We start from the raw sequence: 26,756 nt of genomic DNA, 5'->3' as shown, positions 1-26,756 counted from the left end.
GCTGAAGTTATTTCAGTAACATTAATGAAAAATTAAGCACTTAAGTATATCTAACATGGTAAATAAAATTTCATATTAGATCTCAATTTGAGACACCTCTATAGGTTTTCTTATTTCCGTGCACAAGAAACAAAACCAAGTGGATTTCTCTTCATTTCTGATTTATATTCATTTATCCCAGTCTAGTCTTGGAGAGAAATATAAATTATAATTGCCTCATGTAGAAAAATCTAAGCAGGCATGGATTTGAAATACACAGAGATGTGTAGGGTTCAGGGAATCTCCTGAGTAAGATAGGGCTTCAGCTGTGAAATATATATATATATAATAATTATGTGTTATAATTATTATATATATATAATAATTTTTCTTTTAAAGTAGTGTCTGTCCCCAATGTGGGGCTTAAACTCACAACCCCGAAATCAAGAGTCACAGGCTCCACCAGCTGAGCCAGCCAGGCTCCCCATGGCTATGAAATATTTAGAAGCAGGTAAACTTGGGTAGGATGAAGTTTAAGGTGAGGTTACTCTCTTCAGTGAACTGAAACAGAGAGGAAAGAGACCCCAAAATTGACTTTATTAACAGTTTTAATTAGGGCCCTTTGGGTTGTACATAATAAATCCTCTCTGCCAGTTTAGGCAAGCGAGGGGAATTTAATAGAAGGTACAGGTTTGGGGTTAACTTATGGAACCCCAGGGCAGGGATATAGAAGGGTGTGAGTCCTTCACTGAAACCAGGGTCTGGAGGACCACGTGGAAACCAGGAAGCTCTCACTCCCTACCTCATCCCTGCTTCTCTGCACGTACAGATGGACCTTTTCTGTTACATAGCTCACATGGTGGAAAATGGCAATTTCTTGCAGCTTCTGAGTTTGCCTCTTGTTCAAAAGAGGAATTCCAAATTCCAGTTGATTGCCTCAGCTGCAGTTGGGATCCACCAGTGGACACTTGTACTGTCACTAGGGATAAGGGCATCTGGGGCAGACATGGCTGCGGTCATATAGGATGGCTGCGAGGGAGAAGAACAGCCAGAAATGCATCTTGGGTGGGCAAGAATGAGGGTGGCATGAAACCAGGAAGATAAACAATATGTATGAACCAGAAAAGTTTGAGGAGCAGATTATGGTAATTGCTGTTATTTAAGTATTGAATGTAAATGTGTTTTGGCCTTTGGATGACTTTTACCTTTCTTTTCCGGTAGAGTCTTGGGGGAGACCTGCCCAGCCAGTACTTTGCCTAGCCAGCCTCTCAACTCTGTAGGTACTGAAGCAGGGTTTCTCAAAGTGTGGTCCTCAGATTGGCAGAATCAGCATGGGTGGGGGAGAATAGGGAAATGTTCAAAATGCAAATTCTTGAGCTCTACTCTGGACCTCATTGACACTCTGAGGTTGGAGGCCCAGCTGTCTGTGTTTTTGCAAGCACTTCATGTGATCCTGATGGCTAAGTTTTGAAAAGCACCGTGCTGAGGAAATGGTTAATTAAAGAAATAAGTTTTGTCCGTCTGAGAATACCACCTTAGGTTAAAGCTGACAGAGGACAGTGCTCTATCAAATGTGCATTTTACTTTTTAAAAAGAGCATCTCTTCAGTAGAGATTCTTTCTAACTTATTATGAAGTATGGTATCTGGAAAACCTTTTTTTGGAAGGGCACATGTACCTAATAAACCAAGATAGTGTTCCTTGTGAGCCTCAGATTAATACTGCTTTTTTCAGTGTTAAATTTCGTGATTATTCCTGGGCGATATTGGCTTTTGTTTTCTTTTCTTTTGTTTTGTTTTTAAGAGGAAAGAGTTCCTCCTCTCCCCCTCCCCAGCAAATCAAAGACCATGTCAGAGACTGTTCTATTCTAAAGAATTCCAGGAGATAAATAAGAGATTTTAGCTAACCATTTCTTAGGGCAATAACTATTCACTGTTCTATTTAGGATTTCTCCTTTGGAAAATTGTAGTCTATCAGACTTGATAAGCAAGATGGCTTCAGTAATAACCTACAAGGATGGAAAGTAGGTGTGTTAGTTTTTCTATTAATGTCAGCTCACACTGGCCTCCTTCGAACCTACACGTTATCTAATTAAGTGGTGGAAAGAACATGGGAGGCCCAGTCACACATAGCACCTGGTGGTTCTACGTCCTCACTCAGTCCTAAAGCGAACAGGTAGACATGGTAGCAAAGTTATGGAAAAGATGTAATGAATAATTGTGAAGTATTGGTTGAAAAGCATTTTGTTTATTTATTTCATTAATATTGTCTATTTATCACCTTGTCAAATGCATGGTACTAAAGAATCTGAGAGCATAAAAATGTCAAGTGGCATAGTCTACTCAGCTGAAATGAGTTCTCTTTTTCACTTCAACTTTTTTGAGCACCTGGAGAAATTGGTTGAATCCAGTGGTCTACTACTTTTCTAAGAATTTATATATGTTGCATTGTTATGTTTTCGAGGGGACTTCTAGACTGATTTTTAAGCACCATTTCATTTTTAAAAACATCTTTATTGGGAGATAATTCACATACCATGAAATTTACCAATTTAAAGTGTACAATTCAGTGGTTTTCAGTATATTCACAGAGTTGTGCAACCATCGTCACATCTAGTTATGAAACATTTTCATCACCCCAAAAAGAACTCCGTACCCATTAGCAGTCATTCCTTACCCATCCCCATGTCACCCCCACCCTAGGCAACCACTAATCTGCTATCTCTCTCTGTAGATTTGCCTGTTCTGTACATTTCATATGAATGAAAACATACAACATTCTTTTGTAACTGGCTTCTTTCACTTAGCATAATGTTTTTAAAGTTCATCTCCGGGGGCGCCTGGGTGACTCAGTCAGTAAGCGTCTGCCTTCAGCTCAGGTCATGATCCCAGGTCCCTGGGATCGAGTCCTACATTGGGCTCCCTGCTCCGCGGGGAGCCTGCTTCTGCCCCTCTCCCACTTGTGCTCTCCCTCCCTCTCTCTCTCTCTCTCTCTCTCTCTCTGTCAAATAAATAAATAAAATCTTAAAAAAAATAAAAAAAATAAAGTTCATCTGTGTTGTTCCTCTATGTATCAGTACTTTATTCCTTTTTGTGGCTGAATAATATTCCATTGGATATTATTGGAATAAATACACCAATAATGTAATGTTAATTTTATATGTGGTATAAAATGGATATATACCACATTTTGTTTATCAGGTCATCTGCTGAGGAACATTTGGTTGTTGCCCAACTTATGGCTGCTGTGAACGTTCATGTACAAGTTTTTTTGTGGACATATGTTTAGTTTCTCTTGGGTATATACCTAGGAGTGGAACTGCTGAATCAAATGGTAACTCTATGTTTAACATTTTGAGGAACTGCCAAGCTGTTTGCCAAAGCAGCTGCACCATTTTACATCCCCACCAGCAATGTATGAGAGTTCTAATTTTTCCGTATCCTTGCCAAAACTTAATAAATTATTGTCTGTCTTTTTTATTATAGCCATCATACCAGGTAGGAACTAGTATCTCACTGTGGTTTCGATTTGCCTTTCCCTGATGACTTAAGATGCTGAGCATTTTTTCATGTGCTTATTGGCCATTTGTGTATCTTCTTTGGAGAAATGTCTGTTCAAGTCCTTTTCCTGCTTTTTGAGTTATTTTCCTTTTATTCTTGAGTTGTAAAAGTTCCTTAGGTATGCTGAATATACGCCTCTTAGCAGATGTATGATTTGCAAATATTTTCTCCTATTCTGCTGATTGTCTTTTCATTTTCTTAATGGTATTATTTGTAGCACAATGGGTTTTAATTTTGATATAGTCCAGTTTATCTCTTTTCCTTTGTTGCTTGTGAGCACCATCACATTTTCCATAATTCCAGAAATTAAGTAAAAATGCAGACTTGTTCAATATTAAAATGAAAGCCTGTCTTTACTTATATGAGGGCAGCGTTTAATTTGCAGATATAAAGCCTATGAAAACTAATTTATTGACTACAGGCCTCCTAGTGGAATTGAGCTGTCTGATTTCTGTATTTGCAATAGCATTCTGTAGTTCAGCTGATGGCAAAGTATTTGTATGTCAACTTTTTTTCTAAAGATTTACTTATTTATTTTAGAGACAGAGAGAGAGCAGGGGGAGGGGCAGAGAGAGAGAGAGGGAGAGAGAGAATCTCGAGCAGACTCCCCGCTGAGCACAGAACCCTCTGTGGAGCTCGATGTCATGACCCTGTGGTCATGACCTGAGCCAAAATCAAGAATCAGATGCTTAAGTGACTGAGCCACCCAGGTACCCTGTATGTCAACTTTTTAAATGACTTATAACGAATGTGACTAGTAATGGGCTTCCAACTAATGGCCAGATCACTTTCCTCATGCCATATATATCCTAAGCAACTCCCGGGATATGCATGTGTATGTATATGTATATGAATATGTATGTGTATATGAATATGTGTGTGTACATGTATATGTATGTACACACACATACAAAGAAATCCCATAACTGGGGGAGTTAAATCTTAAATAAGGAATTAGACGCTTCTTTTAGTACTTGAAAACTCAGTGAGAATTGAAGGTGTATGGAGTGTGAAAACCATGTCTTATACAAACAGGGACTAGATCACTTTAATAAGATAAAAATATGACATGTTTATATACTAAAAAGAATCCTTTTCTTGAAGGTCTAGATCTTGTTAAACTCAACGGAGATACAGTGGTATTATTTACCTGAGTGAGGGGTTTGACCACAGCTGGAAGGGTTGAGGGTAGATGATGTGGAGGTGTTCCAGATTTTCCTTGATAATACTGAGGGAAGAAAATGAAGAATGACACCTAGAAAATGTGCTTGCAGTTGGGATAGTGTGCCCTCTTGATTCCTGTGTTGTTTTTGGTTTCCTGGTATAAATAACTACAGATGTTATCCACAACACAAACTGTGGCACAGAGAGACCACTAACAAATACTATTCGATGGTGACAACTCTACAAAGAAGCTTTATTGTCTGAGGGATCCAGTTGCAGTGTGGATGCAAATAGTTGAGCAATCAAACACATTCTATTCCATTTTTCACACAGAGGACAAAGGTCCCTGCCAGGTAAAAGCCGTGTACCCTACCACTGCTTTCGGATCTCCTCTACTGCTCTAGTTTTTTATGGTTCTTACCTGGCCTTTTTACTATATGTTACCATAGTTATAGTCTTGTGAGGAAGAGCACGACCATTATTTCCCTCAACAAGAGCTCTAAAACATTCTCATTCCACAGTAGTTTTTCTCTGCATTGCCATATTAACCTTTCACCTTTCACTTATCCGTGTCAAGGATCGGGAACATTCACATGTATGGATAAACCCCATGGATTCTGTGCTCATCTGGGTACAAACTGGTATCACAGATCTAGCTCTGGAGAAGGGAACTCTTTCTCCACTGCCAGGAAGCCTGTCCACTGCTGAGTGGCCACATCACCCACTGAACAGGCTCAAGTGGTAGTGCCTGGGCCACTCACTGCACTGAGCACCGGAAGATACCCACAGTCTGAGAGCGATGGGCTCTGTTTCCCTTGGGTTAGGGGAGTGTCCAGAATGGCCCAAGAATGGGAGACTTCTGTGAAGCGAACGATTTCTCCTTTATGGCTTCTGTTCTTCTTTTTAAAAATTTTTTCCCTAAATTTAAAAAATTTTAGTGTTATATTAGTTTTAGGTGTACAATTTAATGATTCAGTAATTTTGTATATTACTCAGTGCTCATCGAGATAGGTGTACTCTTAATCTTTATCTGTTTCACCCATACCCCCACTCACTTTCCCTCTGGCAAGCACCAGTTTGTTCTCTGTATTTAAGAGTCTGATTTTTTTCTTTGTCTCTTTCTTTCTTTGTTTATTCATTTGTTTCTTAAATTCCACACATGAGTAAAACCATATGGTATTTGTCTTTCTCTGACTGACTTATTTTACTTAGCATTATACCCTCTAGGTCCATCCGTGTTGTTACAAATGGCAAGATCTCATTCTTTTTTATGGCTGAGTCGTATTCTATTGTGTGTATGTGCGTGTGTGTCTGTGTGTGTATACACACACATCACATCTTATTTATCCATTCATCTGTGGATGGACACTTGGGTTGCTTCCATATCTGAGCTATTGTAAATAACATAGGGGTGCATATGTATTTTTGAATTAGTGATTTCATTTCCTTTGGGTAAATACCCAGTAGTAGTGGTAATTCTATTTTTAGTCTTTTGAGGAACCTCCATACTCTTTTCCACAATGACTGCACCAGTTTGCATTCCCACCAACAGTGCAAGAGGGTTCCTTTTTCTCCAAATCGTCACGAACATCTGTTGTTTCTTGTGTTGTTGATTTTAGCCATTTTGACAGAAGGTATTATCTCATTGTGGTTTTGATTTGCATCTCCCTGATGAGTAGTGATGTTGAGCATCTTTTCATGTGTCCGTTGGCCATCTGTATGTCTATTTTGGAAAAATATTCATGTCTTCAGCCCATTTTTAATTGGATTATTGATTTTTTGGTGTTGAGTTGTGTAAGTTCTTTATATATTTTGGATAGTAATCCCTCACTGAATGTATTATTTGCAAACATTTTCTCCCGTTCAGTAGGTTGCCTTTTTGTTTTGTTGATGTTTCCTTCCCTGCACAAAAGCTTTTTATTTTGGTGTAGTCCCAGTAGTTTACTTTTGCTTTTATTTCCCTTGCTTCAGCAGACATATCTAAAAAAATGTTTCTATAGCCAGTGTTAAAGAAATTACTGTCTATGTTTTCTTCTAGGAGTTTTTTGGTTTCAGATCTCATATTTAGGTCTTTAATCCATTTTGAGTTTATTTTTGTGTATGGTGTAAAAAAATGATTCAGTTTCATTCTTTTGCATGTAGCTGTTCAGTTTTCCCAACACCATTTATTTCCCAACACCATTTCCCATTGTGTATTCTTGCCTTCTTTGTTGTAGATTAATTGATGATATAAGCATGGGTTTATTTTGGGGCTCTCTGTCCTGTTCTGTTGATCTATGTGTCTGTTTTGGGCCAGTACCATACTGTTTTGATTACTACAGCTTTGTAGTATATCTTGAAATCTGGGATTGTGATACCTCCAGCTTTGTTCTTCTTTCTCAGTACTGTTTTGGCTATTCAGGGTCTTCTGTGGTTCTGTACAAATCTTAGTATTATTTGTTCTAGTTATGTGAAGAGTATTGTTGGTATTTTAATAAGAATTGCCTTAAATCTGTAGATTGCTTTGGGTAGTATGGGCATTTTAACGATACTACTTCTTCTAATCCATGAGCATGGAATATCTTTCCATTTGTTTCTGTCATCTTCAATTTCTTTCATCAATGTTTTATAGTTTTTGGAGTACAAGCCTTTTACCTCCTTTGTTAGGTGTATTCCTAGGTATTTTATTATTTTTGTACAGTTATAAATAGGATGGTTTGCTTAATTTCTCTTTCTGTTACTTCATTATTAGTGTATAGAAATGCAGTGGGTTTCTGTATATTAATTTTGTATCCTGTGACTTTACTGAATTCATATTTCAGTTCTAGTTGTTTTTTGGTAGAGTTTTTAGAGTTTTCTATATATAGTATCATGTCATCTGCAGATAGTGAAAGTATTACTTCTTCCTCACCAATGTGAATGCTTTTTATTCCTTTTTGTTGTCTGATTGCCGTGGCTAGGACTTCTAGTACTGTGTTGAATAAATGTGGTGAGAGTGGACATCTCTGTCTTGTTCTTGATCTTAAAGGAAAAGCTGTCAGTTTTTCACCATTGAGTATGGTGTTAGCTGTGGGGTTTTTATGAATGGCCTTTATTATGTTGAGGTATGCTCCCTCTAAGCCTGCTTTGTTGAGAGCTTTGATCATGAATAGATGTTGTACTTTGCTTTTGCTGTATCTACTGAGATGATCAGATGGTTTTAATCTTTTCTCCTATTAATGTGATGTATCATGTTGATTAATTTGCAAATATTGAACCACCCTTGCATCCTTGAAATAAATCCCACTTGATTGTGGCGAATGGTTTTTGAATGCGTTGTTGAATCAGTTTGCTAATATTTTTTTGAAGATTTTTGCATCTATGTTCATCAAAGATATTGGCCTATAGTTTTATTTTTGTAATGTTTTTCTCTGGTTCTGGTATCACGGTAATGCTGGCCCTGTAGAATGAATTTGGAAGCTTTCCTTCCTCTTCTATATTTTGGAATAGTTTTGAGAACAATAGGTATTAACTCTTCTTTAAATGTTTGGTAGAATTCACCTATGAAGCCGTCTTGTCCTGGACTTTTGTTTGTTGGAAGTTTTTGATTACTGATTTAGTTTCATTACTAGTAATCAGTCTGTTCAAATTTTCTATTTGGTCCTGATCCAGTGTTAGAAGGTTGTATGTTTCTAGGAATTTATCCATTTCTTCTAGGTTATCCAATTTGTTGGTGTACAATTTTTCATAATCTCTTATAATCCTTTGTATTTCTGTAGTGTCAGTTACTATTTCTCCTTCATTTCTGATTTCATTTGAGTCCTCTTTCTTCCTTGGTGAGTCTGGCTAAAAGTTTATCAATTTTGTTTATCTTTTCAAAGAACCAGCTCCTGGTTTCATTGATCTGTTCTATTGTTTTTTTAGTCTCTATTTCATTTATTTCTGCTCTAATCTTTATTATTTCCTTCCTCCTACTCACTTTAGGCTTTGTTTCTATTTCTCCCTTACGGCATCTGTTATTCTTACATGAAGATGAAGGATTGAGAGGGGCATTTTTCCTTTATCCAAATGCGAGGGCCAATGCCATTCTTTCCAAAGGGATCTTGGTCTTCCCTCCTCATAATTCTATTTACGCCACCCATGTATCTATTTTTCCCAAATCTGAACCATCCTGGGTTTGTGCTGTGAGGTGATTTACTTCCTATTTTCTAAATTGGGGACAGCAGCTGGATTCCAGCACATTTCCTGGTTTCCCGTGACTTGCCATGTGCTTGGATCACTTATGTCCCCAGCTGGAGAAATGGGGGGAAGTGATAGAATATAGTTGTGACCCACCATATTTCATCTTAGGGCCAAAATCAGGTGGTGAGGGTCGTTGTCTAAAGAATGAATTATGAACTCTTTCCTTACTTCCTGCTACTATCATCCTTATCCCTATAAACTTACCTGCTGATAGACACACAGTACCGTTGCTACCAGAAATTCTTCCTAGTGTTCTGGGGTAGGGGAATTCAAGGAGATAGCCTTATTGGATGCTTTCTGTGGTCCACATATATGTAGCCAAAGGTACGTTTCATAGCCCCTGTGGTCGAGAGGGAAAGAGGCTCTCAGCAGAGCCAGAAGATTAATGAGAACGAAAGGGGAGAGTACAGTGATTTGCGGGACTTACTTTGAGGGTGGAATCGTCCTGCCTCACTCTGTACATTTGAATATTGGTACTCGTCTTCAGTTGGCATTCATCGATGCTTATTTAGCTCACAGATTGGATAATATGTAGATAATACCTTTTTGCCTCTACTTTGTTTTAAAGAGCTGTGGAAAAGAAAAAAGAAAACTGGGGGCTAGGAGGAGGGTAGTTTAACCAGGACAGATGGTGGTCTCTTCTCAGTTACTTGCGCTAAAGCCTTTGCGCCCTGTTTATCCCATTTTAATGCTGTTTAAAATATATTCTCCTAACACATTGTTTATGTTAGAAAGCTCTTCCTATATGACTCTTTCTCGGCTTTCCAGGAGACATCCAGAGCTAAAGTGTTCATCCTGTGGTAACAGTGAGTGTTCAAGCGTTAGGCCTCATTGTCTGATTTGGGGTTACCACCCCCTTCTCCCTCGCGGGCTGTTTCGTTGCTCCTCAGCACCTGCACAGGAGAGGACACAGAGAGAAGAAGGGAGAGTCAAATGACTCATTTATTGCTACTTGTAAGTAGCTTTGATTTCGAAAAACATTTGGAAGAGAAGGTTGAAACACAGCCAGAATACATCATGAGGATACCCATGCACTCATGTCTCCAAGAACTAAGGGGAATTAAGAGCCCAGAGGGACCATTTTCCACCATCAGATGGTCTCACCCCGGTCTAAAGATTCCCGCAAGCATGGTGCTAGGGACAGTGCCCTAGCAAAAGCAAATGCTCATTTATCATTGGCTATGAGGGATTTGATTTCTGGCACAAGTACGTAAAGATTTCTTGGGTTTAAGTGAACTCTGTACTTTAGTTCTCCCTTATCTTTCCACTTCTTCTTTATGGTCTTCCTTCTTTCTTCTTATTTTTGTTTGTTTGTTTTTTCTTTCACTTATTCATTTTTTCAACAAATATTTACTGAGCTCCGACTATTTTCTAAGCCCTGCTTTAGGTCCTAAAGGGGACCTAGGGGAATAAAACAGTGCCCTCTCCTGCACAGGTCCTGCATTCTCTTCCCACCCCATCTGTTGCTACCCATACCTCACTCCCTCACTCTAGTTAGTTAGTGCCTGGGTTAATATCTCTCTTGTTATGGGTTGTTCTGCTCTCTGCACCATGCTTACCAGCCCTTCCCTGCCTGCTGGAAACATCAACCTATGGAAGAAAAATAGTCAAGGCTTCTCAACAGAGATAGCCTGGGGACAGGATTCAGTAATATTTAGTACCACCCAAGGAAAACATGTTAAACTTGTCTGTATATACTTATATCCTGGTACCATCTTTTAGTGGAAAATACTTAAAAGTTTAGAGAACTCTCAGCTATTGAGATAAAACTCTTCACTTGCTCCTTCCTGTCTTTGGGTATTAGGGACTCTCTCTGTCCTTCTCCCTCCTCTTTGGGCATAAAGCAGTGGCCAACTGATCACTTGACAGAGATGGACCTTGCTTTTTGGTTATTTTCATGTCAGCAGGAATTTTACTGAATCTTGCAAGGACGCTGTTTAAAACCTAAGCGTGCACCTTCTCCCCTCCCCCACCCCCAGCCAGCATTCAGGTTCAGAGAAGGATATATAAAGGCCTATTAATCACAGCAGATGAGGTGGACAGGGCTTAGATTTATTAAATGGCAAAGGATAATAGTGTTAAATAGATTTAAGGTTAGATCAGATGCTTTAATTGACCCTTTTTCTTTCTTCCTTTTTTTAAATGTGAGACAAGTGAAGTGTATTCTGGACATTAGATGAAAAATAGGTTAATTTTTAAAAAATGAGATCATTTGGAATGTTACCAGATGGTGGACGTACAGTTTAAATGTGCCTCTTTAGCTAATTTCTAGTGAAATCATCAAATGAAAAGAAAACAAGATGACTGGGAGAGGTTTTACGTTAACACCGGGACACTCAGAGGTCACCAGATAATGACTGAGCACTCCACGTCATCTGCTGGTTGGAGAAACTGATCTCCTGGAGCCCCCAGTGACCGAAGGATTTTCATTCTTGATTGTCATTGGACACAAGTGAAATTGTGCAGAATTTGTTTAGTGTGATGGACATATCCTGACTTGTGATCATCTTCTGCGTGACCACAGAGGGACTTCCTTTTCGTCACGTGAGCCTCCTGTGTCATCTAACACTAGGCAACATCAGACCCAGAATCAAGTCCAAAACTTGTGCTACAACCATGGGCCCGGTTTGGTGGCCAATCTGAAAACACCAGCAAATGCCCAGCTGAGCTATCTCAGGCAAGGACCTGTTGCATTGCTTGCTGGTCTGGAGGATGTAAAGGCAAGTTAAAAATCGACCAAGGGATAAAACCTCAACTACTTTGCTCTGATGGAAAATAATGTTTCTTGGACCCCAGAAAGAGAACTTCCAGGGCTCACTAACTCTTTATTACCTTTAAAGTTCAAGTTCCATTTTTGAGGGCATATTTGTTCCTTGCAGATTCAGATAGAACACCTGGTATTCCTCATTGTAGGTTTTTATTTTATTTTTAAAATATTTATTTATTTATTTATTTGAGCGAGAGAGAGAGAGAGAGAGCATGAGCAGGGGTGGGGGAAAGGGAGAAGCAGAGTCCCCACTGAACAAGGAGCCCTATGTGAGGCTTGATCCCAGGACCCTGAGATCATGACCTGAACTGAAAGCAGACTCTTAACCAACTGAGCCACCCAGGCGCCCTGTAGGTTTTTAAAAACTTGATTCTAAGTTGACCCCCTGCTTACCTCTGTCTAGTGAACTGTGATTTCTAGTGTGCATAGCTAAATCTTCAGATGTTTGTGACTTCTTCCTGAGTTGCCAAGTAGTATATGATAGAGGGGAAATAACTCACAATTTTGGGGGGCCAATTCAAAAGGCCAATTCTGATAACATGTCTTTGAAATTGTTTTAGGAATCGAAAGTGTGTGTGTGTGTACTGTAGGTCACTGTGGGGCTCTTCTGTTAGAATATACTGTTCTCAGAGATTCTCGTATATTATTAGAAGAACCAGAGCTGCCCCTCTGTTTTGTTTCACAGAGAGCATTTGCTCTCGTTTTCCCCAGGAGCAGATGAACAGTGTGTCCATAGGGAGAGTAGGAAACTGATCAGAGTGTGTGTTTTGCCTCTCTGGGGTGTGGAGCACCCATGGAAAAGCCACAGCCTTGTATTTCGTTCCTCAGAGCAGGAATGGGGAGCTTCTCCCTGCTGAGGCCCGCTGCACTCTAGGCATTGTGGAAATGAACCAAGGGCTACGCCGTGGAGAAAAATGAAACTTAGGATGAACTTCCCATGGAGAAGCCTCTACCGATCTGGTCCCCTAAAGAAGGGAAAATTGTGTCAGGATGCTTGTGCTTGTGTTCCGTGTGATCACTACTTTATTTTTTTTTTAATTTGGAATTTTAATTATGTACATAAATAGCAACTTGAGAACGAGGAGTTCTAAGGCTAGACATTATCTCTAGGTGAAAGGATTTCCGATTAGTCCACTTGCAGTATGGCATCACCCAAGATAACAAAGAAGCCTAGTATAGTTTGTCCTGAAGAAGAAAGCCAATTTACTATATTCAGTACTGGCTTCTCTGCCATTTTTCTGTAGAAATACTGGTTTACTGCATGGAGTTTCCAATGTTTACCTATAACTGATTAAAATGGGCAGAGCATGGAGCATTCTATTTATTTCCAGGTGAATTCTTCACATTTCTTGGCTTTTGAAAGTTCTTCCACAAATCTTCTACGACTATGTATCCTCGTAAACCCCAGTCATATAATTTCTCCCCACTGACCTGGACAAATATGATGGCTTGTTGTGGATAATAAAGAGAGGCAGCAAGTCCCATGAATCCAGGTGGATACACCAGCTTCTTTATTTTTGAACCTCTAGCCAAAAGAAGTCCAACAATGCCAGCAAAACCAGTAACACCAAGTCTTGGAAAAAGTCCAGGAGGTGCATTTTGGAGATATTCATAGCTGCCTAACCCCCATTGAACCAAGCTCTGCATCCTGGGCTTAGTTTGTGAGTACATTTCCTGACACCAACTTGTATATGGCTCGCAGTAACGTCGGAGATGTGAAATGCTTTCTTCAAGTGGGGTCCTTGGCTCCTCCACATATTTAGATTGACCCTCAGGGACGGAGTAGAGTGAAAGCTCATTAACCTTCACAGAAGTTTTGTGAGGTGAGTCCTTTTTAGGTGATGCAGAGACTCTGAAGGTGAGCAGACTCAGGCTGGCTGGCCCCACAGACCTCTGAATTACCTTGAACATGCTGCTGGCAGAGGTCCGTGTGAACACTACTTTAGAGAGACAGGGTAGGCTAAGAAAGAAGAAAGGAAGAATACCATTCAGTGTGTGAGACTCAGATTCCTCATTCCCATATGAAGAGTGGGGCCAGGTTTCTCTCCACTTCACTGGGGACCCAGCTCCAGTCACAAGGTGAGGGCATGGCCGCCGGGCCAAGGCTGCCTCACTCCCACATTGCTTCCCTCTGAGGACAAAGAGTCCGACGGGTGGTGTCAGACTTCTGCGGAATAACATTTCCACTTCGGCCTCCATCCTTGTCTCAGAGGCTCAGGGAGAGGCCTGGGGCTCCGTCTTTCACCGAGCCACCAAGGAAACCCACCCCAACTCTTCATTCCATTTTGATTTTGGCAAGGGCAAAGTCAAGCAAGAGAAAGCAAAGGTGGAGAGCAACCGCCTTGATCAGATGCCTGCGGGTGCCAGGCCCTGTGATAGGATGCCACCGTGTGAGCTCATTTCTTGTCCCTGGTTGTTCCTTTTACTTCACCTGGGCCCCTTGCCCTGCACTGTTGTTCACAGAGTGCTAGTAATAAACCCACAGCCTACAGGAATTGGGTTTCACACCTGGATGGTGTTTTTAGGACCAATGAGAACCCCGTATCTTTGAGGATGGCCAGCTGGAGATGACAGATTTTTAATTTATCTAATTGACACGAATATCACTCTAAAAAGTGTACTGTTTCCACATGGCATCATTGGTGTTGCTTCCACATGCATTCTTTGAAGCCTCTTGTTATTCTAAAATGCTAGTTCAGGGTCACGATCGTGAACCAGCTGGAGAGAGAAGGGGCAATTTTTATTGTCTGTTTCAGTGCCATTGTCAATGTTTCATCCTTTCATATTTTGTTTTTTGGGGATTTTTTTTAAAGATCTTATTTATTTATTTGACAGAGAGAAAGCACAAGCAGAGGGAGAGGGAAAGGGAGAAGCAGGCTCTCGCTGAGCAGGGAGCCCGATGCGGAGCTCGATCCCAGGACCCTGGGATCATGACCTGAGCCAAAGGCAGACATTTACCCGACTAGCTACCCAGGCGCCCCTCCTGTTTTGTTTTTAAGCTCATAGCATGTATGAATTCATAGCATCTATGGCAGATCGAGGAATCAAGAGAAAGACACGAGCATCACACACGTGCCGTGTGCTGTGCTTCAGGTGACTCATGTGACAAATACACATTAAGAATATCGAATGTGCCAGGCCCTGTGAGACATCTCGGGAGTGAAAGATGAATAAGAATCTCGCTCACCCCCAAGAGTTCGGTGCAGAGGGGAAAACGTGGGTGTGAATAATAATTGCAGAGCGCTCTAGGGTTTGCAGGGCTGAACGACCTAGAGGTAGGATCGAGCGGGGAGAGAGAGGGTCACTAGATGCAGATAAAGGAATGCTGCTCACAGAGGGAAGACCTGAATACAGATGACACTTGAACAACATGGGTTGGAATTAGGCGGGTCCGCTTCTGGGCGGGTCCACAGGATTTTCGGGTCCACGTAGACGTGGATTTTTTTCGATAAATACAGTACAGTGCCTTAAATGTCTCTTCCTTATGATTTTCTGACATTTTCTTTTCTCTAGCTTACTTTATTGTAAGAATACTGTTTGTGATACATACAACAGACAAACTACGTGCTCATTGGCTGTTTATGTGATCAGTCAGGCTTCTGGTCAGCAGTAGGCTATTATCAGTAGTTAAGTTTTGGGGGAGTCAAAAGTTACATGTGAATTTTCGACTGTGTGGGGGAAGGAGGGGTCACCACCCCTGACCCCCGCATTGTTCAAGGGCCAGGTGTACTTTTGAAATCTGAACAGGATGTCACCGGGGTGTTTTAGAAGGGAATAGGGTGAGGAACAGCATGGCATGCTGAAGCCACTGGAATACTGCAGTTTTGCAGGAGCACAGAGGCCTCTGGAGGCATGCTGAGGGATGATGCAGGGGGGTGGGCCTGGGGCTTTACAGGGGACAGAAACTAAGGGAAGGAATCATCTAAGGGTGCAGGAGCCCAAGGGCAGGAATGCAGTGGGCCTCGACAGGCCTGGAGGCTAGAAGCAGGAGGCTTTCATGAAGGTACCTTCATGAAAAGGGTGTCTCTCTCCTTCTCTCTGGGTTTCCAGGAACACACCGTGCTGGGCCACTCCCTTGCTCCCTCTCTTCCTCACTCTTTCTTCGTCCTCCGGTCTAAGAGTAGAGGTAACAGTCCCACCGCATCCTCTGCTCTCTACTCACCTTCCCTTGGATCTCACCACGTCCTCTGGAGTTGGATGACCTCTGGTCTGTGTGTCACTGGTGACTCTCCTCTTACTGCCCACAGCCATCCCGACCTGCACTCCTAAGTACTTATCCCAAACAGAACTGAAAATGTCCCTCCATATTTCTCCACCACCCAACTTTTCTGTCTTTCCTACTCGTATTGAGGGCATCTCCCAAAACTCAAGCTTAGAAGTCATAGACTCATTTTTTTAATCATGCCACCCCACGCCGTGTATGAACTTTCTTTGTAATTTCTCTCACATTGGTCTCTTCATTTTTTATTCAGACTCCTAGCCAGTCAGTCGCCTCCAGTTCCTCCCCATTCAACTTCTAGAATATCCTATGAATCTTCTCTCCCCGTGACCTTTAGTTCAGGCCCTCAGCGTCTCCTTGCTTGGATTACCACCATGAGCTCCGAACAAGCGCCCCCATTTTCACTTCCCCCTAGGCCTTCCAAGTGCCACTGCCAGGTTGGCCTTTGTGCTCCTCCCCTGTGCAAACCTCCCAAACGCTGGCTCCTCGCTCACCCCCCATTCTGTGTAGGCTTCTGGGCCCCCACTGAAGACTCCACATTCTGCCCCTACCTACCTCTCCAGGTTTATTTCTCTGGAATATAATATGCCTCTCTTTGTTAAGCGGCTGTTCATTAGAGGATTTGACTTCAGCACCAAGGTTCCAACATGAAGGATTTTAAGGGAAGGGAGGGAAGGAAGGAGGGAGAGGGAAGGGGAGGGAAGGAAAGAAAGGAAGGGAGGGATGGTAGGGGAGTGAGGGAGGAGGGAAGGAAGGGGAGGGAGGCAGGAAGAAACAGGAAGGAAGGAAGGAAGGAAGGGGTAGGGAGGGAAAGAACAGGAGGGAGGAAGGAAGGGGTAGGGAGGGGAAGAACAGGAGGGAGGAAGGGGAAGGAAGAGAAAGGAGAGGGAGAGGGGGGAGGGAGGGAGAAGACTCTTGCCCTGGAGCCAGAAAATAGGAAGGTGGTTACTGTTCTGGGAAAAGGGGGGAATGGGGAGTTAGTGTTGAATGGGTAGAGCTTCAGTAGGGACGATGAAAAATTCTGGAGATGGATGGAGATGATGGTACAACAATGTGAATGTACTTAATGCTGCTGAACAGGACACTTAAAAATGACTAAAGTGATGCATTTTACCACACACACAACAACTCTTGGACCTCTTGGCCAAATTGAGAGTATAAAAGTGAGAGGCGATTGAAGATGGGGGTGAGGGTATCTCGGAGACAACTGTGCTGTGCTCCCCCCAACTGCAGGGTGGCAGGGATGAGGGAAGGGGTACCAGCCTCACCCCAAATCTAGAGAGCACAGCTTATGGGACGCCCCCTGGGCGTTTGTCATGTGTTTTCCTCGGTGGGGAGCCTTGTGCACTGGTGTTCCATGACTCTGCCTGGGAAGGCTAGAGGGTGGGAAATGGCGAGCTGCTTTGGGGACTGCATGCACAGGAAATGCTTCTGTGCTATGAGGGGGCTGAGCTTGCGCTGTTCGTCCAGTCAAGTACAGAGGAGCTGTCAACCATGGCCCCGGTGTTGACCATTTTCCCACAGGAGGGCTAGTCTAGGTATGGCCTTAAATGCCTTCCGGTGGAGTCGCCTAGATGATTGGTGGTTGCACAATGATAAAGGGGGATGGACAGGCAGATTCCTAGGGCAGTGGAGGGAATACGGGACCCCAGACAAGAGGGAGTTCAGTCGCGTAAAGGGAACTTCAGGGGAAAGATCAGTTCGAAATTAAAGATCTCTGAAGACCCCATGCTTGAATTCCATGAGAGAAATGCCTGCTGGCCTAAACAGGGTGAAACCATTCTAGAACGGGGTAGCGAAGAGCTTTCCATCCTCTCTCCTTCTCTCCCTCCCCCCTGCTCCTCTGGCTCTTTTCTAGGGTCTGAAAAGACAGCTAGTGTGCTGGGGAGAAGGCAACGAGAGAGGGAGAAGGAGCGGATTCCTTCCCCCACAAAAGGCTACCTGGAGACCCTTCCAGGAAGGACTCCCCTCCCAGGAGGTGGAACTGTAGACTAACACGTGGGCTGGACCTTCTGGATTCTGAATCAAGACCGTTTTGCTGTTTAAAGGACTATACGGCTTTGTAGTATCTAAGAATTATCAAGTTATGGGCCTGCCTGAGTTTTCACCCAGGGACGGTAGAGGGACTCTTCCTACAGGGCCGACTTCAAGGGACAGTGGAATACAGAAGGAGAGTTGCTTTTATGTTTATACCCTGTGAGTCTCACTTACTCAAGGTGCCACTTCCATCTCTCAATTCTGGCCCTCCAGCCAAAGCAGCCAACATGGTATTACCCGAACACCCCAAGAAGACTACAATCCACCTTTTGTGCTTTGGTTCCTGGTCTTCCTTGACTCCTCTTCCCACACTGTATTTTAATTTTACCTCTTTTATTAGAGGGCTGTTTACACTTGTCTGATCATTCGTGTAGATTTAAAATGCTTGGGGTCATGAGCCATGTCTTCTTTGCCGTTGTAACCCACGTCTCCTCTGTCCTCGTACATAGTACCTAGTAGACGTGTTGTAAAATGATGGGATGACCAAATGACTGATGAATGAAATAATACTAATTGATAATTACTTATGTCTACTGTGTTCGCAAAAGTAGGAAAGACCGTGTTAGGATATTCTCATGGCTTTTTCCCCTGCGGTTGCCAAGCAGAGTTTGAATCGGACTTATCTGATTTGCAAACCCACTCTTCCGATGCCACCAGATACACAGTGTTCTAAATGCTTCTAAAAGAGGAAATAATCGTCTTCTTATGGGCATATGTAGTCATTATTTTATTTTTTAAAAAGTACGTAAATGACAGAATATCTGTATTGATCATAGAAAAATTACAAGATACAAATGAGCATTGCAATGAACAGTCGCCTACAACCCACCTCCCAGGCATAACCTTACTGTTAACACTGTCTCTCATCTTTTCCCATGTGCCAGTTTTTTTTTCTTGGAATAGCAGTATAGGCCACTTGGGGTAAAATTAGTACTTGTCCTATTATTTTAGGAAGAGATTCTAAAGGGATTTACGATATGTGTGGAGAGGGAAGGTGATGGGAAAGAGTAAACCCTGGATGGGTAAACATGTCCCTGGGTGTGGGAGTCAAAGCTAAGAGTGAATGAAATGATTAATTCAACCACTGTTTTGTCAGGACACCTCAGGCAAAGGGGAGAGAGGACCAGTGGGATCTCTGGCCGACTTAAGATCTGTTTCCAGATCAACCTGCCTCCTGCCTCCTAGGCCAGCCTGTCCAGGCACCAGGCTGAGATGGTGATTAATATGTGGGGGAGCGTTAAACTAGAACTTAAGAGGAGCTTTTCTTTCTTATTTGCCTTGGGTTCTGATAAAATTTGGGGGAAGGGGGTTGAAAACCCAAGTGTAGCAAAAACTTCACAGCAGTGGTTTTCGGTTGGGGGATTTTGCCCCCAGAGGATATTGGCAACATCTGGAGTTATTCCAGGTTGTCATACCTGGAGGATGGGTGCTGAAACCAGGGATGTTGCTAACCATCCTACAATGCACAGCACAGCCTCCCCAAATAAAGGATCTGGCCCCACATGTTAACAGTGCTGAGGTTAAGAAACCTTGCTTTAACAACAACAAAAAAAGGCAAGAGAACAGTTGGCAAATATTTTCTTATATATTTCTTATATTATGTCTCACTTGTCCATTGAGATGTCAGCTTGAAAACTCTGTGAGTCTGGAGTCTATCAGGTAGACTAAAAATGTTAAAGGTTTTTTTAATCAATAATCAGTGTTTTGTGCATTTGTGAAAGGTCAAGAGTTGTCATAAGAAAGGACAGAAAGCACTTCATGTAAATCATACTTGAAATTATCCCAAGTAGCTTTCAAAACCTGATACCGTTCAAGCCAGTGGTGCACATAGCCAGATGATTTTTAACCTAGGGGCAAAGCTGGGGAAAGGAGATGGAAAAAGATAAAGATAATGGAGCTTCGTTCTCGCTTTGCTCTTCGTATCACTGAAATTTTTGTGGAATTAAGTGAGTCCTTTTCAGTATGTTTTTGTGTTTGTCTTCAAGCCTTGGAATGACTTGCAGGGTTCAGAGACATCATTACATACCTGTGTCACTGACCCCACTGTTTATTTTCCAAATGTTACGTACTTTGAGGGAGCACAAAGAGGGAAATGTGTGTTGCGACTGCACCTATGGGTGAGGTAGCTAGAGGTCAGGGTGGCTGTCAGGTCATCAAATCCCTTAAGAGGTTGCAAGGAGTGCAGTCTGCACTCCAGAAACAATCAGGTGGACTACAAATCAAGGCAAAGAAGCTAGACGTGTAACTTTGAAAGCTTCATATTCTTTTCTTTTCTCTTTCTTTTTTTCTTTTTTTTAGCATGATTGAATCAACTTGGTTTTTATGAGCCTCACAGATAGGCGGAGAAACAACAGCTTGGCAGGAATAGGGAAAGGGGGAAGGGATCTAAATTAAATATAACAGTTGCTTGGCAGTTTAGTTGCTGACAAAAAAAACAAGTCATTTACCCTGAAAACCATGTGTAATATGTCGGGAAGGAGAAAAGAACAATTAGCCCACTTCTTATATAGCTTTTATTGACAGCACTATATTAATTGTAATCATTTAATTCAAAATGCTCTTCCGTCTTCTTTACTACAGCTCAATAAACTACACATGTGCTTGGCTCTCACCCTGTCTCCTGCTTTGTAAGGAACGCGTAGTTTTCTCTAACCACCCAGCTTACAGCAGTGAGGTTCCCCTTTCACATCTGTCCCGTCCGCTTCCTACTGCTTCTTATTGCTATATCCATCCATCCATCACAAATTACCACAAACCTGGTAACCTGAAACAACAGAAATTTATTCCTTCACAGCCTGGAGGCCAGAAGTCTGAAATCCAAAGGCTCTAGGGGAGCTCTTTTCTTTACCTCTCCCAGTTTCTGGTGGCTCTGGGAAATCCTTAGCCTGTGTCCACCATGACTCCAGTTTCTTGTCTTGCTCCGGTCAGGCTGCTATAACAGAATCCATTGACTGGGTGGCTTATTAATGACAAAAATGTATTTCTCACAGATCTGGAGGCTGGCAAGGCCAAAATCAAAGAGCCCAAATATTTGCTGTCTGGGAGCTCTCTGGGGTCTTTTTTATAGGGGCACTAATCCATTCATGAGGGCTCCATCCTCATGACTAGTCACCTCAAATATTATTACATCGGGTATGAGGTTTTAGCGTATCAGTTTTGGGACAGAGGGTGGAACACATGTTCAGTCCTCTTTTCACACACCCTTCCCCTGTCGTCCTTATCTATTCTAAGGACACTTATAATTGGTTTTAGGGCTTACCTGGGTAATCTAGAATGATCTCATCTTGAGATCCTTAACTGAATCACATCTGCAGATCACACTTTTTCCGAATAAGGTGACATTCACACGTTCCTGGGGTTAGGACATAGACAGATTTTGAGGGGTCCCGTTCAACCCACTATTCTCTGTATGTCCTCCCCCCCCCAAATGTTGAGTACACTATAGTTACTAATAAATGCTTATTGATTTGAAAGAGTGCTCATTTTAAAGTGACCCAAATTAATGGCCGGGCTGATTGCCCCACCCCTTGTTTCAAAGATGCTCTGTCATTAGCTCTACAGAATGCATGGACATAAAAACAGTCCGACTTTGCAAGGTGAATGTATGTTTCAGACTAAAGATCAAACACCTAATAGTCACACCTAAAGCAACAACAGCCTGTAAGATTGCTGTTTTTCTAAGCATTGGTCCTTGTGGGCTGCAATTAACTTCCTAGGTGGTCTTGAGGATTACTAGCTCCCAGCAAGGTATAAATGTCTCAGTTGAATCGACCCTGTTTACCCTTTATTAATTTAGGTGCCCTAGAAGAGCGAGAAGAAAAAACTGATCAGAACTTTAAAAATAGAGGGAGACAATCGTCATATTAAAATGTTCGCTTTAATTTGATTCGCTGAAATTGAGTAAGTTCTGAAACAAGGACAGATGTTCACCATGTTCTCCGTTAGTTCTGGAAGCAGCATAGCAGAGAGCATGGAGCACATGGGGGAGTGCCCGGGAGACCCTGGTCACTGGACCCCTAGCGCTAGATTCAGAGACCTGGCTGGGCCTGGATCTGCTGCCACGGGTATGGCCTTGGGCAAGTCACGTTCTTTGTCTGGGCTTCAGTTCCCTACCTTTTCAGGAAAGGTGGGCTGAACTAGTAATTTTTCCATCTGTTTTCCCCTGTGCTGTGGCACTCTTCTCACCTGCTCCCAGACATGATCCTCGTGGTTCTCTCTGTGATTAGAAACTGGGTTTGGTTCAGAATTTTAAAACCGTGGTGTTCTGGTTTCTCCTCGTTCACCTGCTTGCAGCGGAGAGCTACAAGGAAACTCAGATGGTGAAGATTAAAGAGGAGCCCATGGAGGTTGACATCCAGGACTCGCATGTCTCGGTATCACCCAGCCGGAATGTTGGCTATAGCACTTTAATCGGGCGAGAGAAAACCGAACCCTTACAGAAGATGCCAGAGGGCAGAGTGCCCCCAGAGAGAAACCTCTTCAGTCAGGATATCTCTGTGAAGATGGCTTCCGAGCTTCTCTTTCAACTGTCAGGTACGTTTCTGTGCAGAAAAATGTCAATAATTGGGAATAATTGGAAGGAAAGCCACTCTAACAAAGTAAAAACACCCGCATTATAGGATTTTTCAGGCAGAAATCAATTTTGTTACTTTAACATGCATACTGCCACTCAAACTAACAGTTAATAAAATGTTGCCAAGTGGAACTCCTGCCAAACTTTCTTTAATAAATAGTTAAGAATCATTTGAAATTAGAACTCTATTCAATTCTGTGCAGATGATCCCTGTTGACTAGGCTAAACATCTCACCTCTGCTTTTGCTTAGGCAGTTGATCTGATTAACAGCCTTTTTTCTTTTTTTTCTAATGTTCAAAAGATAAACTTCCATTTACTCCAACAGTGACTGAATTACCATGAATTCCAAATTAGTGTGGTTTGAATTAAGATTTTACTGTATCTTGCCAAAAAAAAATCAAGGAAAGGGAGATGAAAATGGGAGGACTCTTGCCAACTATCCCCTTGCAGAGCATTGTTCTGTAAACCAATTGTTTCCACTTTGAATACTTGGAATTCACAGGTGTAGGAATTACCAGCTCAGCTAAGAGTCTTGATAGAACAGTTGAGGGTCCTCTTGGTTACCTTTGTTAACTCTTTCAAGCTGCATAATGTTTGTCCTTAACAAATATAACATGCTGTTATTATCTGAACATGATTGAGATTGAAGGTATGTACTGACATATAAGATTCAGGTTCATATGAAATACGCACAGCTTGTCTGTACTCAAGCATTGGCCTACATATGGAAGTTCATGCATCAGTAAAGTTTGTTACTAATGTTTGATAAACTCTGTTTTGTTATGGATAACATATTCAAAATGCCATGAGATGCCTCATTACTTAAGTATTCACTTGCTTTCCCTGCTAAGAAAAATATCAGGGAAAAGAAGCTGGAATCTGTGTACCATCATAATGGTTCACCTTCTTGTTGGCCTGGTGACACACCCCAGAGCTTGAAACTATCAGTTGTTCCCGAAAACAGTGGCCTCCTAATACTCAAACAAGGATTGTTCTTTGTGCAAAGCCCTGTAGTAATGGAAATAGTTAATTCTGTAAATTTCAGAGGATACGTGGATCTTTGCAAGCTCCCCAAAGCTCCAAATCCTACAAGATGCTTTAAAAAAAAGAAAGAAAAGAAAACAGGCTGAAAGCATATCTAAAAACAATATACCTTTGAAAATTACTTAGCAGTTAAAATTTGCAAAAGTGAGGCCAGGGTGGTTCTTTTCAGAAAGTCTCTGTCTCTCACAGTACAGCTGTCTGCTGTCAGTGACAAACTTTGTGTCTGAGAGTTCTTACCCTGGCATGGTCACTTACTGCCTGGGTGACCTCAGGCAAGTCTTTTAGCCCCGATTTCCTGCTCTCTGAAAGAATACTGCCTCTGAATCCAAATTCAGCCTCGTTGTCATTGTCCAGGGGACAGAAAGCAACCGTCCCCACCAACTTGCATGCAGCCATTTCAGACAAGTGTTAACCAAGTACTGGGCCGATGTTGGAAGCCTTTCGTTTTTCCAGATATCTGTTTAAATTTGTTCAGAAATTCCTAAAATCAGGAGTTTTTTACTTGCCCTGCCATGGAAATCTGAAACCCTGGTGGAGTTGGCCAGGTTTTCTCTGCATGCTGAAGCCATTGAGAGCCGTAACAGTCAGGGCAGAATCCTCACATTTGGACTGGATTGGGAAGGCCGGAGTTCAACTTTTGTGTTCTTGAAAGCTAATTAAATAATTTCTGACAGCTGGTAGATACAGACCTCAAGACAGAGTAAGGGAGGGTTTACCTCTGCTTGTCTAATGATATTTTTTTTTGTCCCTGGTGACATTTATCAGAATAAGTGCTCGATGACTGCAGAACCCAGAGGTCTTATGGCTGTTTTTGTATCTCCTCTCACAAAGGGGCCTGACAATACAGAATGCTTAAAGGTTGTCATCAAAGTCAGAAGCGGAACAGTTGCAACAACCGCAATTTTCATGCTGAATCAGAGGAGAGCAGAAATTTTCAGCCGGGGAAAGATGTGGTAGAAATAGCGGGTTCTGGGCACATCTCCCTGTGCGTATGTGTACTTATTAAGGCCTCATTAAAATCAGACATCACACTTGAAATTTGTCAGTGATTGTTTCCCTTTGATTGGTTTTTACTAAAATATTTTTGTGGATGCTGTCTATATGCTTTTAATGATTGTCTTTACGAATAAGCCAGGGAGGGTTTGAATATATAAAAAGGAAACCAAAAGAAAACCACAAGAGAGAAAAAGAAACGTTGAGGGAGTTTCTGTTTAAGCCTTAGAGACACAAATTGAATAAGAACGACCTAAAAGGGATGTTTCATTCTTTCTTCTTACAGAAAAAGTGAGCAAAGAGCACAATCACACAAAAGAAAACACCATTCGGACGACCACCAGGTAGGCCATTTTATGGGGGGGGGGCGTCCCCTCAGAGCGCCCCTGTGTGGGCCCTCAGGCCCCAATCGCGTGTTGCACATTGTTCCCCAAACTATTTTCTCCCGCTGGGTTCAAAGGAGTCATGCCTTTTGCCCCTAGTTTGTGTTAGACATTTTGTGGAAACAATACAGAAAGCAAGAGCGCCAAGGGGGAAGACCACTAATATTTATCAAACATCTAATAGCTGTTACTTGGCTGGAGAATTTTCCAGATGTTCTTATTTTTTATTCCTTTATAATAGTTTTGTGAAGTAGGTCATGTTATTATTCTCTTTGCAAAAGTTTCTTGACTTGGGAGTTTAAACGGGTGGCACAGCTGGGATCGGGAGCTGGGTCCGTATCTCAGGAAGGCTTCACCCAGTCAGGAGACCAAGATTCTGACTGCAGCTGTGTTCCTGAGTAGCTCCGCAGGTGTGGACGGATCACTGGTCATCAAGGATAGCCCAACTTTTTGCTCCATGGCACTGTTAGGAGGACAGAACACCTTAAAGCGAGAGAAAATGCTTTAAAAGGCTGCAGGAAAACCTTTGTCATTAACAGCTGTAGATAAGGATGCTGTACATTTGCCAAAGGCAGCTTGAGGAGGTCAGCCAGGGTGGGCTGCCCATCCGTTTGCCAGATGGAAGGAGGAGGACTGGCCCGTGCGGCCACTCATCCCCAGCCTGGAAGGCCGTCCGGACCGCAACTGTGGTATGCACACTCCACTAGCGTATACCCCACCGCTGTGAAAAAGGCACCCCGGGGGAGATAGGAGCTCTAGCTTTCAAGGACTGTCCCCCACCCTCAGACCACCCTCCAGTCCCTGAGTTAGCCCCAGACGCAGGCTTTACCGGACAAAATAGAAACAGGGAGAACGAGATGTGAGCTCCCCAGAAGGCTTTATATCAAGGAACTAAGCTTTCCCGAGCAAACTTAGATTCGATTCTTCCTAATGGGAGCAGTTGACTGGTTTGGTGTTTTTCCTTCCTGCAAAGAAAGATAAATGATGTTTTTCTCTTTGAGGTGGTATAAGTCGACCTCAGAGCATCATCAGGCAGTGAACAGTGCTCATCTGAACCTTAACCCGAGTTGGTTTTTTTCTTTTTAATTTTATGAATTGGAATTTGGGATATCAAATGTCAAACAGTAATTAAAACAGAGCCAGCTGGCATCATACAAAGTTCATATAGTAATAGGAAAATGAAACCTGCTATAACAGAACAGAAGAGTGGTACCAGCCTTGTCTCTGTGTATTAAGTACACAGATGGAAAATGGGTCTTGCAATCTGGGCTGCACAGTTTTGGGAAATGGGTCTGGGGACTGGGCGGGTTATTTGTCTATTAAGTTGGATGCCCGAATAGGCGATGTTACCTACTACAGATGCCAGTGGACCTTCCACATGTAATCTTAAGACTATTTAGTATCTATGCTTGTGTTCCTGGGTCTGAGCACACGAAATTGTCCTGATTGGGAGACCATGAAAGACAGCAGATTAAAAATAATACATGTTAATTTTGATTTGCTTCCTTAGGTTTCTTGAAGTGTCCTGGGTCAGGTTTCCTAGACGCAGAGCCTGAGACAGGGATTCCTGTGAAGGGGCTGTACTGAGGGAGTACTTTCAGAGGACTCTGCTGGGAAATGAAGGGGGCAGGAGAGGGGAGAGGAAGTTGTGGAGCAAGGATGTAGTTTTTGCTGGATTCCAGCTTTAGCTCCATCCCACAGAGAATTCTGGAGCATGAATTGCACCACAGGGTAAATCCCGCCTGGAGGCAAAGGGGCCAGCTCTTTGGACCCCCATGCTATTCACTAGCTTCGGGTCACCCCCAGCAGGGGATATGGAGCCTTCTAGTTGCAGGAG

At 42.4% G+C, this 26,756-nt stretch overlaps 1 protein-coding gene and 1 pseudogene across 5 annotated transcripts in view; one reads left to right on the top strand and one right to left on the bottom strand.

Moving 5' to 3' along the window:
• The window catches only part of ZNF827 (zinc finger protein 827), a 172,491-nt gene that overhangs the window by 66,372 nt on the left and 79,363 nt on the right, over positions 1-26,756 (top strand). For all 5 annotated transcript variants that reach the window (XM_025874262.2, XM_073892307.1, XM_073892308.1 and 2 more), the window contains exons 6-7: positions 22,219-22,458; positions 24,823-24,880. In XM_025874262.2, coding sequence (XP_025730047.1) covers positions 22,219-22,458; positions 24,823-24,880 — 298 coding nt within the window. The remainder of the gene's footprint in view (positions 1-22,218; positions 22,459-24,822; positions 24,881-26,756) is intronic.
• Positions 12,717-13,589, bottom strand: LOC112826109 (MICOS complex subunit MIC26 pseudogene; annotated as a pseudogene).

This window comes from Callorhinus ursinus, unplaced genomic scaffold, assembly GCF_003265705.2.
Source record: "Callorhinus ursinus isolate GAN/ISIS: 27379988/994484 unplaced genomic scaffold, GSC_fseal_2.0 scaffold4, whole genome shotgun sequence".
Lineage (NCBI taxonomy): Eukaryota > Metazoa > Chordata > Mammalia > Carnivora > Otariidae > Callorhinus > Callorhinus ursinus.
Note: the sequence above shows the minus strand (reverse complement) of the source record. Positions and strands in the feature narration are given on the sequence as shown.